The following is an 18,177-nucleotide window of genomic DNA, read 5'->3' as shown; positions in this document are numbered from 1 at the left end:
GTCACAGCGGCCCAAACTTGGAACAAACTCCCCCTAGAACTCAGAAAGGACCAACCTTACCCAAGTCTCAGGCGCAAGGCACTCTTATGGCTACGATCTAACGACATCTAAGGTGATCCCCCTCCGCAACATTTCCATTCGCCTGAGAGACACCCTCTTGACTATGCCCTGCTAACTTGTCCCTAGGTACCCCTACCCCCACTGCCAGTACCCAGCTACAAACTGCGGCTGACCACCACTCAGCTCCTTCTTGCTTCCGACACTTGACAATCAACCGCACTAGTTCTCTCTTACTGCACACCTCACTGAACTGTACCACCTTCCACTCTCTTTCTGTTTCCAACATCTGGCATTAACTGTCCAACACATGCAATTTATAATGTTTCTGAATCTGCTCCTACCGCTTACTTCTGTGTTTGTCACTGTAACCAAGTTCTCAAGTATTCTTGTAATGTTTGCGCCCGGCTACCTGCGGGTTTGGTTTTGCGCTATATTAAATAAACAAACAAACTAAGGTCCCTTCAATTTCCTAGAAGCAAAAGCAACTTCCTGCTCGTCATTGCCACATTTCTAGGGTAACATCGCCCCAATCCCTCTGTCACAGGTATCAGTAGTGACAAGAAATTGCAAACTAGCCTGAAACTGCACCAGAAAGTCAGCATTACTTATCAACTCCTTTATCATCACAAATTCACTCTCACACCTATCCGTCCACTCAAACTTGACTCCCTTCTTTCTCAAGTCACGGATTTCCCCCACCTTATCTGAGACATTTTGGACACATGTTTGATAAAACTTAGTTAAGCCTAAACATTGTAGAACTTCTTTGCTCGATGATATGGGGGGGAGCATTCTTAATGGTACTCACAATGTTCCTTTGAGTCTTATACATTTCTCGCTCAACTACTGCTCAGGTATTATATGGATTCTTGGCGGAAATTACACCTATCGAATCATATTGTCAGACCCTTCTCTTGTTACATATGATATGATAGGTTATTTATAACAAGCTTAATGCCCAGAGGTTTCTAAGCACGGACCCGGGCTCTTACCTGTGTTGCTCTGTGTGGTCTTGCTTCCAAGGCAAGCACGTTGCCCCTGAGCTATCCTCCAGGGAGTACCCAACACTTTCCTTGGTGTGTTATCATGTTCCTTCTCATCTTTACCTACAGTTAAAATGTCATTCTGAAAAAAGAAACCTTTGTCAAGGCCACGAAACAACCTTTCCATTACTTTTTGGTAAACCACAGCTGCCTATGCCAAGCGAATTGGCATCCTATTAAACCTAAAGAGCCATTCTTGGGTGTTGACTGTCGTGATCTCCTTGGAGGAATCATGCAACCTGACCTGATGATAGGCTGAGGCAAGGTCAATTGTTGAAAAGATCTGTGCCTTACCCAGCAGTCCTGCCATCTCATTGATATAGAGCATAGGGTGCCGTGCCGCCACAACACACCTGTTAATAGCTCTCAGAGTAGCGTGTTTCAGATGAACATTTCCCTTGAGACACCCCGGCTTATTCTCACGGACCCCATGAAAGTCTTTTATTATCTCTTCGTGCCCTTAAATTGCCTCAGCAGTTAAAACGTGCTCCTCCAGCGTGGGGATCCAATCTTATCCCTAACGTCCCATGCTCTCTCCATCCCAGCAGGGATGCTCCTTTGTAGATCACATATGCTTTGGTAGGGCACGTACAGCCTTTAAATTGAAAATGTGCAACAATGTAACCTAATAATGGAATTTTATTTTCATTGTGGGGTCATTGTACTCACCTCCCAACTCCCTAGAAAATTGGGTAATGCGTCCAATGAGATCAAGGTCCACTTTGCCACTGAATCTGCCCACATGTTCACACACATGACATTAATTTCCACTACGGTGTATGGACTCCTGTATTTATCCACATTTGGAAGCCCGTGCAGTTGTTTCAGGAGTGGTGCCATGTGAGCTTGGGTCGGGGGGCGCAGTACAGCTCGAGCTGCTGCATTCTGTAGCATTTGAATGCGATTTACCAGATAGCGTGGTTCCCCGTAGTACAGCGAGTTACAATAATCGGCCGTACTAAGGACCAACGCTCCTACCACGGGAGGATAAAGATGACCAGGAATGAAGGGGAGAACCTTCCTCAGAGTGCGCAATTTATAATGACTGGCTTTGCAGACAGCACCAACCAGCTCAGTCATAGTCAGAGGAGATGAAAACTTAACCCCCAGATTTCTCACTGTAGGGGAGGGCAAGGTAAATGGGCCGAGAGTAGTAGGCCAGAAGTCAGCGGTCCAGTAGTTTGAGGGGGCTAGTAATTCCGACCACAAGGACCTCTGTTTTACTGCCATTAAGTTTAAGGGAGTTGCTTGCCATCCAGGCACCCAAGTCCTTGAGACATCTCCTAAGCAGGGCTGCAGTTTCAGCATGCGAGAGATCCAGACGAATCAGGATCTGCGTATCATCCGCATACGAGTAGAAACGGAAACCATGTGACACAATAAGGAGGAGTAAAGGGCGCATATAAATGTTGAAGAGGATAGGAGATAGCGCAGATCCCTGCGGAACTCCGCAGAACAATGCAATAGACTCTGAGCAGAATGGGGGTAAGAAGACAGACTGGGAATGGTCAGTCAGAAAATTTGCAAACCAGTTCAAAACCTGGCCCCCCAGGCCCGCGCTCGACAGACGGGAGATCAGAGTGGAGTGATACACTGTGTCGAACGTGGCCGACAAGTGAAGCAAGAGCAGAGCTCCCACACCGCCCTGATCGACTAAGCGGGTTAAATCGTCGAATACGGAATTGAGAACTGATTCTGTGTCTCTCCCAGGGCGGAAGCCAGACTGATTATGTAAAATAAAAACAGAGGATTCCATAAAAGAAGACAGGAGGGGTGAGACAGGAGGGGTGAGACCAACGCCTCAAGAACATTCATCAGGGATGGGGGTCTAAAATTTGCCAGAACCGTTGGGTCCAATGAGGACTTCTTCAATAGGGGGAGCACATGGGCGTGCTTCAAGGACTTCGGGATCAGCCCTTCTAGAAAGGAAAGATTAACTGCTGTTGTAATATCAATAATCAGGTCAGTTGAGACAGCTTTAAGTACATCCAAAGGGATAGCATCTGCAGGCGTGGCTGATTTAAGGCCATGAATAGCTTTCAGAATATCCTGCTCCGAGACGGCAGGAAAAGATACCCATGACATATTGGGGATGGACATGTCAGGAGATGGTTGCTTAGTTGCAGTGCCAGCAGCACTTGCTTAATGTCCTTGCATATAGCTACAATTTTGGAGTGAAAAAAGGAGGAGAGAGAATCGCACAGGGCATGTGAAGGCTCAATAAAAGAGCATGACTTAATCGGGGTAGAGAGGGACTGCACTAACTCGAAAAGCGCTTTGGGCTTGTTAACATTCCCCTTTACTCTACTTAGTCCCAACTCATGTTCCCTTTGCTCTATAAATCATCTCTTGTCTTGACATATAAACACTTTAACATTAATTGATCACACATTCTCTCATCAAATGTGTCACCAAATTTGCATGTAAGGGCTAGCTGCCTTAATTTTTTTTTTTAATCCTCCACACACCCACCCTCCAACTGACCGCTCATTCTGAAATGATATCTTTCTAATATCACACTCAACTCTGGATGGATTATAATGTATATCAAGGTTCTTCGAGCCACTTCAAACCAATTCAACATAGTGCTCCAGATAGGATTTTGAGGTGGGAGTATTTTACGCATGATTTTTCAAATTAGAGAGTAAATGCAATATCAAGAGAGCAAAAATTAGTTTTCTCCTCTGCAAGAGAGTAAAACGTATCCAACACCTACTATCGGATTGTATATTTTAAAGCACAATATGCAGAGATGTGATGGAAGTCTTTCTTGAAAGTAACGGCTTTAAAGTTTTACTGCGTTTGTTCCAAGTACATTTTTCTGAACAAACACAGTAAAACTTTAATACTGCCAGTTTCGACGAAAGGCTTCCCTCGCGTCTCTGCCTAACAAAAGGCAAGTGCGCACATCCAGGGGTGCACAGAGTCATAAACCTTGTGCCCTTTCTCTCTCCATGCACAGCCAAACCAATCTGTATGTATTTACCTTACCAATGAGGAGACTTGAACCTGCAACCATACCACTGGAAACCACATGCCCTAACCTAGGAGCTACTAGGCCCTCCACAGCGAAAGCACAAGTGACGATGTAAATGATTCATGAAAATATCCTAGAAAACCGTGCACTAAATCTGCTGACACTAAATCATCACAGAAACCATTGTGGCCCTCACTACCGCTGTGCGCCCGTGAAGGAAGCCCAGTACATGAAAGCAAATAAGCTGCAACAAGCATTGCTATGCACTGCAATCGCTCGGGCCATGGGTTTTGCCCATAATGGGACACACATTAATCCTTATTATGGGAAGGATGGCTTTGAAGGGCTATGACTAACATAAATGAAACACAGTATCACTGATTTACACTTTTAGACCAGACACAGACAGAGGTAGTCATCAAAGTATACCAAATTCTTTCAAGGACTGTGCAAAAGTGGTCTTCACTTTTTATCACAAATGAATCGCATTTACAGAAAGCATTACACTTGAAGACAATACACTGCCAGTGGTAACTTTCGTTATAGAGGAGGTATTTACAGTATCTAAGCAAAGAAGTCATTCATGCAAAACCCATCAACTCGTTATTGGGCAAGTCTGTGCCCTGTTACTGCACTGCGATTTGTAATTCTACAGACTTTTTCGTAGGGTCAAAGCCATACACCTTCACCCCTAAACGCCCATACAAGCAAGCAGACCCTGGCACTCACTAGACATAAGCCAGGTTACCCTACACCACATGACGGCTGGAAAGATCGGCTGCTCTGCAGCCATTGCCTCGAAAAAATAAATAAAAACACTCCCCTTTGCCGATCAAGCAGACCTCCTTGGCTGTGCATATTTTTGCAGGCTGAGCGGTGTCTTGCAGAGCTTGATATCCAGAAATCCAGTGGCACTGCAGTCTGCTCACAAAGCTCCTGTGCGCAGAACTGATAGTTCATACTACAGTGCCATCTACTGGCAGAAAGAGGATTTTTTAAAATAAAGAATTACAGTGAAAATCCAGCGTAAACCGTACGCATTTAAAAGTGAAATGTGCTGTATTGGCAAGAATTAAATGCGTAAAAACGTCTGTTACGCCCCTTAGCTGGAGGGCTGTTAGTAACGCTGCCCTCCGCATCAGTGAGAGCAGCAATCTGACCCAGAAAGCCATGGACTTCTCTACCTTGTACACCGCCTTCAGTGTGTTCTGTGAATACTCCATCTTGGGATCATGGAATATATCCATCCCCAAGTATCTGAACAAGTTGACCTCCCATTTCACCAGTAGCGTTGGCAGTGCACTAGAAGTCCCCCTGTAGGCTGCCAAGGGGAACAAACATAATTTCTGGGCATTTATCGTAATACCTGAAAGATCTGCATACCGCTCTTAAGGCATCAAAAATATATTGTAAGTTGGTTTCCGGGTGTTGCAAATACAACAGCATGTCGTCTGCATATAGCAAGATTAAATTAACGTTGCCCTGTATAACTATGCCTGCTTTGTGATATTCCTTCCTGAGGAACACTGCCAGTGGCTCCAAAGCCAGTATGAACAGCATAGGAGACCACGGGCAACCCTGTCTGGTACCTTTCTCCAGCCGCCTTTATCTGAAATGAGGTTCCCTGTTTTGATTCTCGCCACTGGGCTGCTATACAGCAGCTGTACCCATTTTATATAAGTTGGCCCCATGCCAAAGCTGCGCAACACCGCCATCAGCCATGGCCGTCTAACCGAGTCGAATGCCTTTACTGCATCCAGCGAAGCTACTGCGTATCGATGTGGGCTTTCGTGGGTACTATAGCCCGACGGCTCTATGTTCATTTATGCCAGGTTTTTTTCCGCTGTATTTTTTTACTGAAAATATTTGCCAGAAAAATCTCATTTGTTATTTTTATTTGGGGGGTGAGGGGCTCCCCCCTCCAAGCTCTGTTCCACTATTATTTATTCAACCCTCCAACCCCCCATGTTTTTCTATGATTTTGTTTCAGGTAAATATTTTTGGCAAAATATGCTGCTGGGGGGCGAGATGTGGAAAGGAAATTCAGGAGTGGCACGTGGTGCACCCCCATTTGGCGCATGCCATTAGGCACATCCCTTTGGCCGCAGAACACTTTTTGGCATAACCACAGTGGAGTGCAAGTTAATTTGTCGCAAGAGTGATTTGGGCACTAAATGGTGCTAAATCTCGGGATTTGTACATTAAGTCACTACCTTCTCCAACAACAGACACCTAGCATATTCTTAGCAGAACCGACTCGTACTCTATTCTGAGTATGATTTTAAATGAACATTTTCATTTCTTGTCCTCTATAAAGTTGCCATATTGTAGACATTGCTACAAATCTACATGCTGGATGATACTCTATAAGTTGTATTTTTGTTGAATAAACAGCCTGACGTTGTTTACAGTAGGCATATCTCCGGTAGCTGCAACTGTGAAATGGATCTTTGAAAGTGTTAATCTTTGCACTAGTGCATGGAATCCTCAAAGATGTTCTCACATGTCTCCAATTGTATCTGCTAGAGAGGTGTGAGGAATGTCCGTAATATGGTATTAAAGTGTTGCATAAACCAAATAATGCATAGGGAGTGTAAACAGACCTGTAAAAAAGAAAATGTATACAAATATTTTCGCATTGGTAGATCGGTGAGAATTGAGATGCCTGCACATCCAAATGAGGGACACTAGAATAATCACTATTTAGGAATTAATTCAAACTTGCTAAGATCTCAAACCACATTCTGCATGCAGCAGGCATCGCCCAGCAATACAACCCACGTGGTTCTTTCCCCGAAGTAGAACATTTACATTTAGGAAGGTTTGAGCATCTTTTGAACACATCCGTGTTAGCCTTGCGTCTGCATATTGACAGGTGCCCAGAGTTAAAGTACGCTGTCGCAGTAAATATGCTAATAATGTCTGCACTCAGTAATGTAAACATGTAGAATAGACGCACATAAGACATCTGGTCCCGGACTTGCCCACTCCCCTTATCCCCCCATCATGGTCCACGCATCGTCTTCTGTCTGATATAAACGACATTCTAACTACCCTTCCACCATTTGCTATGTAATTGTCGTACTTCCATTTAACTTTCAACCTTACCTGCTGCAACTGTCGAGCGACCATGTAACTTATTCCCACCTTGTAACAACTATTTTGCAACCATGTAACCCATAACCCGCCTGTAACTGTAACTAGCGCCTAGATGCCTCAGGGCTTTGTCCCCTGCTATATATCTATACATAGATAGAATCAGTGCTTAATAGAAGAAAATACCTGGGTTTCTGCAAAGCATGGGGGCCGAATAGGGCAGCGAGACTTGGGAGACATTCGATTAGCTATTAAAAAGTTTACAAAAAGCATAGCCTGACAATAGAGACATTCTCTGACTCTTAAATACATAAAACAAAGGAGCATGGTTGCATAGATGTGCTTTAATTTCATTCTCAGTCACTGGTACAAGATATGTGCTAATACTAATATATAACATTGCTATATACATGGGACTCGTAAGGAACTCACTTGCTTTACTCACTGCATCCTGCATCTTTGAGTTATGCCATCAGCATTTATGTAGTCAGCATGAGTGCTACCATAGTCAAACTAAGTGTTCTCATGCAGCTCTGTGAAGTTATGCAGCATAACTTTATATACAAGCCATTTTAATCTCTTTTCCCATATGCAAGGAATGCAGGGTTTACCTGCAACGCAGATGCGCCCCTCCAGTAATTGTGCACCAAAACATTACTGAAACCTATAGGTCCCAGGTCCCTGCGCCCTGCTGGGCACGGCCAACTGGGTGTGCCAGAATGAGCTGCGCCAAATTATCCAGCAGTGAATGGCTCGCACTCAATCATCCGGATTCGAAGCTCGCATGGACAGAACTAATGAGGCAGACAGCAGTGCCATCTACTGGTGGAATGAGGAAGCTTGCCTTATATACACTGTGATCAGCTAGCGTAAATGTACGCATTGAAAAATGACATGTGCCGTAATTACAAGAATTAGATGCGTAATAAGGGCCAATACGCCCCTTATCTGGAGGGCAATTAGATTATAAATCATGAAGAAAGGAGTATTGCTGCGCCACAGGTTTTTAGAGCAAACGGGTTATGCAATTTAGTAACCTCTTCCTGCTACCCCTCCGTTTTGCAGACAATAAATTAGTGCACGTCACATCTAATTCTTTGGCAGCAATAAAGGAAACACCAGAAAGACAGAAAAATACTGAAATTATTCTGTATTTGGTTGTACAAAGGCATAGAACAACTACAAATTGTGATATTCAAAACAGGACATACAATAAAAGAAAGACAACCAGAAAGTATATAGTGTAGATAAATACAGAAAACCAAGGAAGTGTTATTTGCGGGTTTGTGAGTCAAAGCAACAACAACTAAATATTCATATTCAATGATCACAGATTCAAGATTTGAGCAAAAATACACACAGCTCGCAGGTTTTCATCCTTGCAGCCAGCCTTTTTCCCCCAGCATCACGATAGGAACAATCTCCACTCGTGTGCGGTAGCGTCCGCTTGCATGGGTAGGTACGCGACTTGTATAGCATTGCTTGTCTCTTCAACTATCTTAACACATGTTTTGCCTGCGTGGCAGCAGCCTGATTGGATGCCTTTCTCGGCCACTTTCAATTCAGGACGTGCACTTTGCTGGCACACCCTCGGATCAGCAGCACCCAATCCGAGCCTAAGCCACCCTTCCGACTTTTTCGAATTAGTATCACGTCCACTTGGGGCATCCAGATACATTGATGAGAGGCAAAGAGTCTCAACCATCCAACTGGCAGAGGTATTTTCTATTTACCTTGTTATATTTTTACCTTTGGACCTAGACGCCATAACGGCCCCTATAGCCTTCCTGACAGAAACTCTGGCCCTCATTACGACCCTGGCGGAGTGGGTTTCCGCCAGCGTTATTCGCGGCGGACCCGTCCGCCCTACTACGAGTTCCCGTAGCGCCATGGAGCCTTTCTCCGCCTGGTTTTACCGGGCGGAGAAATCCATGGCGCTAAGGGACCTCGTTGTTAATTACGCCACCGTACTTTACGGTGGCGTAATTAACGCCTTCCCCACTCCCATTATACCCTATGGGGCAAGAATGGGAATGGGGAAGGGCAAAATGGGGATTGGGGATTTACCGCTCCGCCAAGGTCGGCATGGGGTGGTAAATCCGCCAACCCCCATGGCGCTATCGGCGGCTTTCCGCCGTGCTCCGCGGTGCATTTAGCACCGCGAATTCCGCCAGGGTCGTAATGAGGGCCTCTGGGCCTCATTACGACCCAGGCGGATTTCGCGGTGCTAAATGCACCGCGAAGCATGGCGGAAAGCCGCCGATAGCGCCATGGGGGTTGGCGGATTTACCGCCCCATTCCGACCTCGGCGGAGCGGTAAATCCCCAATCCCCATTCTGCCCTTCCCCATTCCCATTTTTGCCCCATAGGGTATAATGGGAGTGGGGAAGGAGTTAATTACGCCACCGTAAAATACGGTGGCGTAATTAACAACGAGGTCCCGTAGCGCCATGGTTTTCTCCGGCTGGTAAAACCAGGCGGAGAAAACCTCCATGGCGCTACGGGAACTCGTAGTATGGCGGAGAGGTACGCCATGCACTACGCTGGCGTAATACCCTCTCCGCCAGGGTCCTAATGAGGCCCTCTGTCTCATTACTATGGCTCACAACAACCTCTTTTCCCCGTCCCTTTTTGCCCTTCCCCCTTCTCTCTAAGCCCCCTGCCCCCCTTTTTTCCTCCACAGATAATCTATGCCGGAACGGCAGGTACCCAGCAGCCATCCCCGAGTGACCACGTGGCTCTTACAACTGGCTGGCCTTTTTTGATGCAATAAACTTTTCTCGCCCATGACATCTGATGCTGAGGCGAAAATCCAAAAGGTGGCGTACCTATGAAGCTCGCTTCCGGACGTATCCACCACCCCCCCTTCGATGTAAAGGTACCTGTAGTGTACATTGCATACCTGCACCATATACTAATTCTCCCAATGTGCTGCATGGTCGGGTGAATGGTGAATGTCACGAGGCACTGCGACGTGGGATGTAGGATAGAAAACTTCTATCCCTTCCACTGGTGACGAAGAGGTCACAGTAGAAAGTATTTAAAAACGAACACACTACATGATATCTTTATGTGGAGATGTTCTTCTTTCTTTTAACATAAACCACTCTACATCTGATCTTTGACAGGTTCAGCAGATATCAACAATCCTGGCATGCATTGCTCTCTCTGTCTTTCCCTTTTTCTTTTCATGCATTGCAGGACTCTGTCACTACTGCCCTGATGAAGGCGGAATATTTTACGATTTACGTTCATTTGGTTGTTAAACGCTGAAACGCAATATATGTGAGGGGTGTGCAGGTTTTCATTATACTTCAACATAAGAAATCCCGCTCCTAATCAAGTTCCCCCACTGCGTTGGCAAATCTGATTCCGGAAAACGAAGTTACTCCCGAGATGTACCGCCATTTCACTGCTTACATCTTTTGAATTGATCTTTAGATTCGAAAAGGGTTTGACAAAGTGATACATTAAAATATGAGCTGCATAAGTAATGCCTAGCATAATGATGTACCTTTAGCATAATGTCAGGAAGCGCCTCCCCAACCCCATTCGGCACCATAGGGATGAATGAGGGTGGGGGCGTCGGATTCACTGGCTCATTCAGAGTGCTGCCGGTGCATCCAACGTGCTGTGCTCGCGGGTGCCTGTCTGCACGCCAGGTCAGACCTGGCGGGCAGACAGGCACCCGTGACCACAACACGTAGTATGGAGGTCCGGGAACTGCGGGCCCGGCATGCTTACCGGTACCGTACTTCCCGGACCGCCAGGGTCATAATGAGGCCCATCTTGTTGCAAGATATTACCATCCATGACTAGGCGTCTGATTTTCAACCACCCTTCCGTCGCTTGCCCATCTCCTAGAGTGAAAGCATGCATTTGTGCTGGACTCCAATAAAGCTTGAAACATATTTTCTGTTGTTTGAGTTTGCCGGCCATTTTAATGTGTTCTCTGTAGAAGAGTGGGCCGGTGTTGCTTAGATATGTTTGCACCAAGTTCTCTACTTCAGTGCGTTGTGCAATTATTGAAACTTCCTGGGTTTGACAGGTGAACTAATAGATTCAACTGAGATAATTTTCATCCTTTAGGATTTCGCTTGAAAATGGCATTTGAGTAGTTGGCTTCCACTTCCAGATTTTGTTTAATTTGAAGTTTGTAATTGGCTGAAAGGTCTGGTTTGATGGCACTGAAATAAATATTTGGATCAAACTCATAATTCTGTGCCAAATGAATACTCCCCACTCTGGTTTTCACTTGGTCTTTTCTGAATTGCCTCATGTCTGATATGGCAAAACCACCTTCATTTAATAGTGATCGTAGATTGTTCGTTTCCCTTTACCAGCGTTTTGTAATGTGTTCACTTTCATAATGATTGCATTTCCCAAACTCATAGGTTATGAATTTTACAATTTTCTAGATCTTCTATGATGATATTTAAAAATAGATTCACATTAATGTCTGTCATTTCCCAAAGATTTCTAGTGTGGTCCCTCAGTTTTGTATTTATGGCTGTACTCAGTGCAACAGCCAATGTATTGAATGGTATTAGTTTAAGACATTGTCTATATTAGTAAGATTAGTTTAGCTTTGCACTATCTTATTTTGGCAACCACTAACCACACCTTATTCGTTTATTGCATTCAGGATGGCTGGTATTGATTCATCAAGATCACAAACCAGCAACATCTTATCATAACACTTTCACATTTGAATGGGCGTAAACACCCACCATCCAACCTTATGTATGTCCATTCTAAGAGCTCAAACTATCATCCCAAAACTAAGGTTGGGAAGTAAATGGGATGACAAATATCCTTGCTTAGTGCTGCTCTCATTTTAAAAGGGACTCAAAGGCTGCTGCTTGTATACATGCTCATTGCTGGACTTTCATAATGTAAAGGGGCGTGGCAGGTGTGATTCCGATCCTCACAGCATATCTATGCTATAAATGGCCACTCAGTGTTGTTAAAGGCTATTTCTGATTCCTTACTATGCAGAGTTGCTATATTTCTCTTCCTTGCTGCTACCTCAACAGTGCCCTGTACTGTATTGTGACTGATGTTGCAATGGCTATAATAGTGCAATGAAAATCTGTTCTTTCTATACCAGCTTTTTAACAACTGTCCCAAATCTAGCCATTCAGCGTTATGTTACATGGAGCCCACATTTACTAAAGACATTGGTCAGTAGTCTTTAGGATGTTTTACATTGTTTTGAAATTGACTCTGTCCATTTAATAGTTGTGTAACTTCTATACAACGCTGAAATGAATAGTTTGTCGAAGAATTATGAATGTGAGCTGGAGACCATTTCCACTCGTGGCCTTGAGCTTGTGCAAAGATCTAATGTGTATTTTGATCTTCTGCTGTGTGATTTCCTTATCGCAGTATCTCGCGTGTTCTCTGCCAAGGCTGTGATATCAAGCTTGCCAAGCAAGCCGTAAAAATCAATGCATATCAGGCACATAGCTGGAAAGAATGCTTCAAAAATCTGGCATACAAGGGTGACTGGACTTTTTGGGTACGTTTTAAATTGTTAACAGACCAGCCCCTTGGTTCTGTACAGGCTCCAGATTATCTTGGGTGAAGCCCTCATTTGGTTTCTCCAGATGAAATGTTCTTCATCTGCAATTAGAATCAATTATGAGCAGAATTTCCTTTTGGAGAAGAGCTGAATTGGAGGCAGGCGCGAGAGTGACTTTGCGGATTCCTCTTGCCAGTCACTCCCTATTGTGCTCCGGTTCCCACGAGAACTTTCTTCTGGATTCTCATTGCGGCTCACAATCTGGCCACAAATCCCACAGAAAAGTCAAAAGGTCATAGAACGATACAGCAGGTGCTGGATTTCTCACACAGGGCCACTGTTGCAATGCTGAAAACTAAATACAACAGAAATTCAAACAGCACTTTAGACATCTGTTGTATCGTGCTTGGTGTGAATACAGGTGCTTGGGAATGCTTGAGAGAAGGTGGCTGTGTCTGAGGGAATGTTTGGTTGTGAGTGTAGGAATGTCTGCTGTGAAGGTTCCAGGAGGAGTCCGTTGGAGAGGCCCAGCCTGGGTGATGGGACCCAGTGGTTCATGTTACCATCTTATGTGTAACTGGAATAAAGCTTACCTGTGGAACCTGACAGCTGTGTCCAAGGAACATGTTTTTCTACATAATGATGTACAAATAACCCTGCAAATAACATTTTAATACATTTCACCCGGGAAAGCAATTGCTGGATTTTACATGTATGCACTCGATTCAGGAACCTAATGCTTTTTTTTATCGCTAAAATGTAATGTTATTGGAGGTTTAACAAAAGTATGCATTGCTGTTTGTCTTTGCAGGGGAGTTCAAAATATGTACCATTTTGTTCAGCGATGTGGTGACATTTACCAACATATGTGCAGCTTGCGAACCAATCCAAATTGTGAACATGCTGAATTCCATGTACTCAAAGTTTGATCGTCTCACCAGCGTTCATGACGTTTATAAGGTAAGTACTGCTTACGTGCTGTTATTTATGGGCAGGGTGCTACCTGCTAACACCACCATGGATAGGGAACAGTATTTGGCACAATGGAAAAGTGAAGCACAAGATCAAGTTGGGATCATTGTTTTGGAAAATAAGGTTTGCTGCTGAAGCTAACTCCTACTAGAGCCCACAGGCTATGGATAGGGTGCTTGAGAGACAACTAAAAGTACGGAGACATGGAGCATTTCCTCTCAACCAAGATTTCAGAATGGATATTAATAGTATTTGATCAACTATTGAACCCAGAGCCGGAAGAGCAAGCCAATCAGTTGCTTCGGATGGAGGGCTGAACCCCGCGATAAAGGCCGATCTTGTGGGGGATTTGAGTGATTCTTCCCTGCGTGTCACCAACTCCAGCAGAAAAACTCTTCTGCCCACCACCACCTCTCAACCCTCCCCACACGCTCCCGACCTTGACTGTACCCACCAGGTCCAGTCACTTACCTAATCTTGGCGCGCCACACTACGCCCCATTGTCTTCCACATTAGGCCGCCACCATGGATAGCTTGTCCATGGTGGCCTTCTTTTTCAATGAATGGGGGCTATTTAACAAAAAACACTATTAACCCACTCCTCCCACTCCCCTGCCCCCACCCCAGTGTGAAGATGCGTTGCTAACAGCATTGATGGCCGCCATGCTTGGAGAGAGCCTTTAACAGATATACGCCCTTAGTGAAGACCCTTGCTTTGCTGAGGTCTACCATCTCGGGGTACAGGGAATTTACCGCTGGTCAGGCCCAACCCACCAGCCACTAATGCTAACGAAATTTCACACAGTGTAAAATCCAATCAAACAGTCTTTCATAAGTTTGAGCTGCGGCCAGTGATGGCTAATCCACATGGCTAAGCAGCAGAAACCCACTGCGTATGGGGTACCACATCAATAGTGGCATCGGGCCGCACTAGCTGCTGGGAAACGAAATGTTTATGTGCCTCCATGGGTTACCTGTAAACACTACTCGTTCAGCGTAATATGAATAAATAGAAGTAATCAAACGGAAAATGATATGGGTGAGGACTCTTATTTGGGCTGGGATTTAGGGCACCATTTAAAATGGGATATGAAATTATTAGGAGATAGACAAAGGACATCAAATACGGTGAACATGTCCAAAGCATGATGGGAATGATGTCATAATCACTGTTGCCATATTCATTGAAAAGAACATTCAGGGCAGGACATGTGGGTGTATTTTAATGGGAATCCAGACTGGAGAACTGGCATTAGGAGACTCATAATTGAAAGGGCGGTATGAAAAGTGCCTCTGCTATATGGAAATGACCGCTAGTGGTACTATGTGGCCCATTACAGAGAGTAAAAGTACCTACAGCAGAAGGCTGTTAGTGGAAACATTACCGCTAGTAATAGCAGGGGTGTTGCTAGGTCTGGAAAAGACCTGGGGCTATGTTAATGTCGGAACTGTCGGGACCTGGGGCTAGCTAGCCTTTTGGTTATAGCTCCTAATATTCTATACAGGGCTACAACCAAAGGACCAGGGGCTATAGCCCCCTTAGCCCCTCCCTAGCAACGCCTCTGAGTAATAGCATTACAACTGGTGATCGCCATTACTGAACAAATAACGAAATGGACACTGGGATAATTATCTGTGAAAATTCAGTAAGATCAGGGATCGGCTGATGGAAGCAAGGCTGTTTCATCTTTCAGAAGCACCCAGTGTGCTTGCCGCAGAGTACAGCAGCGCGTGGCTGTTTCAACTGTGCGAGTGTTCCCAGTCGGTCATTTGCAAAGTTTATTTTTAGGAAACCTGGGCCCAACGGGTGGACGCAGGAGGTAGACCATTTCAGACAGGCAAGTCAATGTACAGAATGTATTTATTTTTCGAAAAAACACATATTAAAACGAAAACCATCACAAAACATCAATACATGGCAGGCAGTTGCAGTGCTTCGTGTTGCCACCTGTACCATAAAAAACAACGAACAACCTAAACTAATACATTTGATCCACGTGAGGACACGGAAAACATAGAATAAACAAATGCTCTCACTTAGGAATCAATCTGAAGAGAAAACCAAGGGGTGGGGAGAACCACACCACATAGCCTAACACATGTTTAACAATCACATCACATTCTCTCCAAATGTAATCAATGAACTAAGCAGAAAAAGGGGGTGGGGGGAGAAAAGGGGACACCAATGATGTGCATTGTACCCTAGTTTCGCTGCAAGTGATTGCTTTACCTCCTGCTTTTTTGTTGCTACTTTAAAATTAAATAAGGCAATTAAATAAGGCAAAACCATAAAGATCACCTGCTTTTTGTTTAGCAGGTGGGATGAGGTGGTCACATGACAAAGCATCTATTTGTGCAGCAGGACCGCGTCTGTTCCCCTGGAACACGAATCGTTTGGGGTTGTATTATATGTTACGTGCAGCTGCGCATGTCTACTACAGGGGTATTTTGTTTAGCTGCTGGAAATGGTGACAGTAGCAGCAGGTTTCATCTTAAGCCTCGCGATGGTTACAGGCGTCACCCAGAGCTGCAACGTGTTGATGTCACACGTAAGCGTGATGAGGCAGGAAGCATCATCATGCTGGGAGTTTCAAGATGAGCGTACTCTATTATATGCGTCACAAGTGTCTGTGTGGTCCCTCTGTGAGACGCTGTGTTACGCAACCGCAGGCCTCCACAATATACCAACTGGCGGAGGGAGGAATATCTTTTCTGCAGACTGATTTGGCATCCTCTGTTCACGGCCCTATGAATGCCCGGGCAAACAACTGAGTTTCCCGTGACCTCATTGATAACATTGATAACAATCACAGTGCTGTAGAGGAGAGTAAGTGCCTGTAGTGGCAGCGGTCACACCCACTCAGAATTTACATAAACATCTGCTACAGCTCCAGCAACAAAAAATCCTGCAGCAGCGGTTAGACAGGGTAGCCTCATCCTGGGGGATCTGGCTTACGTCCCTCACCGTACGGTGGGTGCCTATGAAGCCTACACCCTTGCAGGAACCACACCAGTCGGTCACCACATGGACAACATTAGCTGCCTTATATCCTTATTTAAAAGTGCATAAAAACCTGTGCGTCACCATGTCGGTTGAGGATGACTCAGCAATTTCCTCCTTCACATCATGTGGCAAAATGCAAATGCACTAATGCAAAATTACCACTAAGGGTGCCTTCAACATCAAATACTCCAAGGAACAGGAATATCACAACAACAAAGCCTCAAATGGGTGCTCTTAAAAACGAACATATTCGAGCGCTGATCACCTGGAGACACTCTCAAGTCCCTTTGTATTGAAAGTGTTAAAGCTGTTCAAGACCGGCAATCATTATGTCACTGCGACAATCAGTGGCACACAGTCAAGCCTGGCTCTCCGGCAGTAAGACAAAACTTCCGGGTCATGCCAAAAACTGCAGCACTCTGCCACCTTCCCTTAGTCAACCACTGTTTCTGCCCAAGAAGTTGTCGAAGGTAGCAACAACCATTGAGCGCCTGACAAAGAGCGATGCCGTGGTTCCTACGGCAGGGGCATTGTCTCCTTCGCTCAGTGAAGATGAAGAAGTCCTGGAAGTCTTTTTCATGGCAATATGGTTCAGAAGCCGAGCAGGAAAAAGAAGACAACCCAGAAGCCATGTCATGATACAGTCAACTGCACATCGACAAAAGTGCAGCTGTGAACCTGATGTCACAAAGTCAATTTGAAGCCCTTGACCTCTGCCCACAGCAATTGCAACCCCCAACTCAACCTCTGGACGTTCACCAGACTCCCCCTTCAAGGTGCTTTTGTCGCAAAGAACCACTGCAATAAGGGCTCTGTCAAAGCCGGATTAGGATAGCTGAATTTGCTGCTGATATGTGAGTGTGACATTGTCGCAAAGAACCACTGCAATAAGGGCTCTGTCAAAGCCGGATTAGGATAGCTGAACTTGCTGCTGATATGTGAGTGTGATATGCAGACCATCGATTCGAATCCCAGAAAAGGACATCTCAGTCGAAGCTGAGGGTGCTTAATTAGTATGAACTTTGGTTGGGCAAATTTGTATTTATATTGTATTTTGATTTGTAGAAAGCCCTTGACATCTAATTCACACAATCGTACAATATTAATGATAAAACAACCAGAAAAACAAATAATTACAGAGAAACCAAATTAGCCGTAAAACCAGAGCGAAAGAGGGCATAGGAAGAAAGACAGCAGAGAGAAAGAAGTGAGTTCCAGTGAAGAGGGACCAGAAGAGAGAAGGAGCGAATGCATGATTGGGCACAAGGTAGATGGGGAACAGATAGGAGGATTTAAGACTGGAAACAGAGAGATCAAGTGGGGGAATTCCATGTATGAGAGGAGGGAAGAGAGGTAAGGGGGAGCAATATTATGTAGAGACTTAAAGACAAGATAGAGGAAAAGAACTTCAAGCGAGAGTGGAATGGTAGCCAATGAAGGGAGGAAAGGGCAGGCAAGATGGAGTCATGAGGAGCAAGTCACAAAAGCAGATAGACAGAAG

The 18,177-nt window shown here is 45.0% G+C and overlaps 1 protein-coding gene across 1 annotated transcript in view; it reads left to right on the top strand.

Moving 5' to 3' along the window:
- The window catches only part of LOC138528064 (guanylate cyclase soluble subunit beta-2-like), a 309,889-nt gene that overhangs the window by 134,695 nt on the left and 157,017 nt on the right, over nucleotides 1–18,177 (top strand). The window contains exon 13 of the mRNA XM_069639510.1: nucleotides 13,512–13,660. Coding sequence (XP_069495611.1) covers nucleotides 13,512–13,660 — 149 coding nt within the window. The remainder of the gene's footprint in view (nucleotides 1–13,511; nucleotides 13,661–18,177) is intronic.

Source organism: Ambystoma mexicanum, chromosome 7q (genome assembly GCF_040938575.1).
Source record: "Ambystoma mexicanum isolate Mex_15411 chromosome 7q, UKY_AmexF1_1, whole genome shotgun sequence".
In the NCBI taxonomy this organism is placed as follows: domain Eukaryota; kingdom Metazoa; phylum Chordata; class Amphibia; order Caudata; family Ambystomatidae; genus Ambystoma; species Ambystoma mexicanum.
The sequence above is the reverse complement of the archived record's forward strand: the minus strand, read 5'-3'. Positions and strand labels throughout refer to the sequence as shown.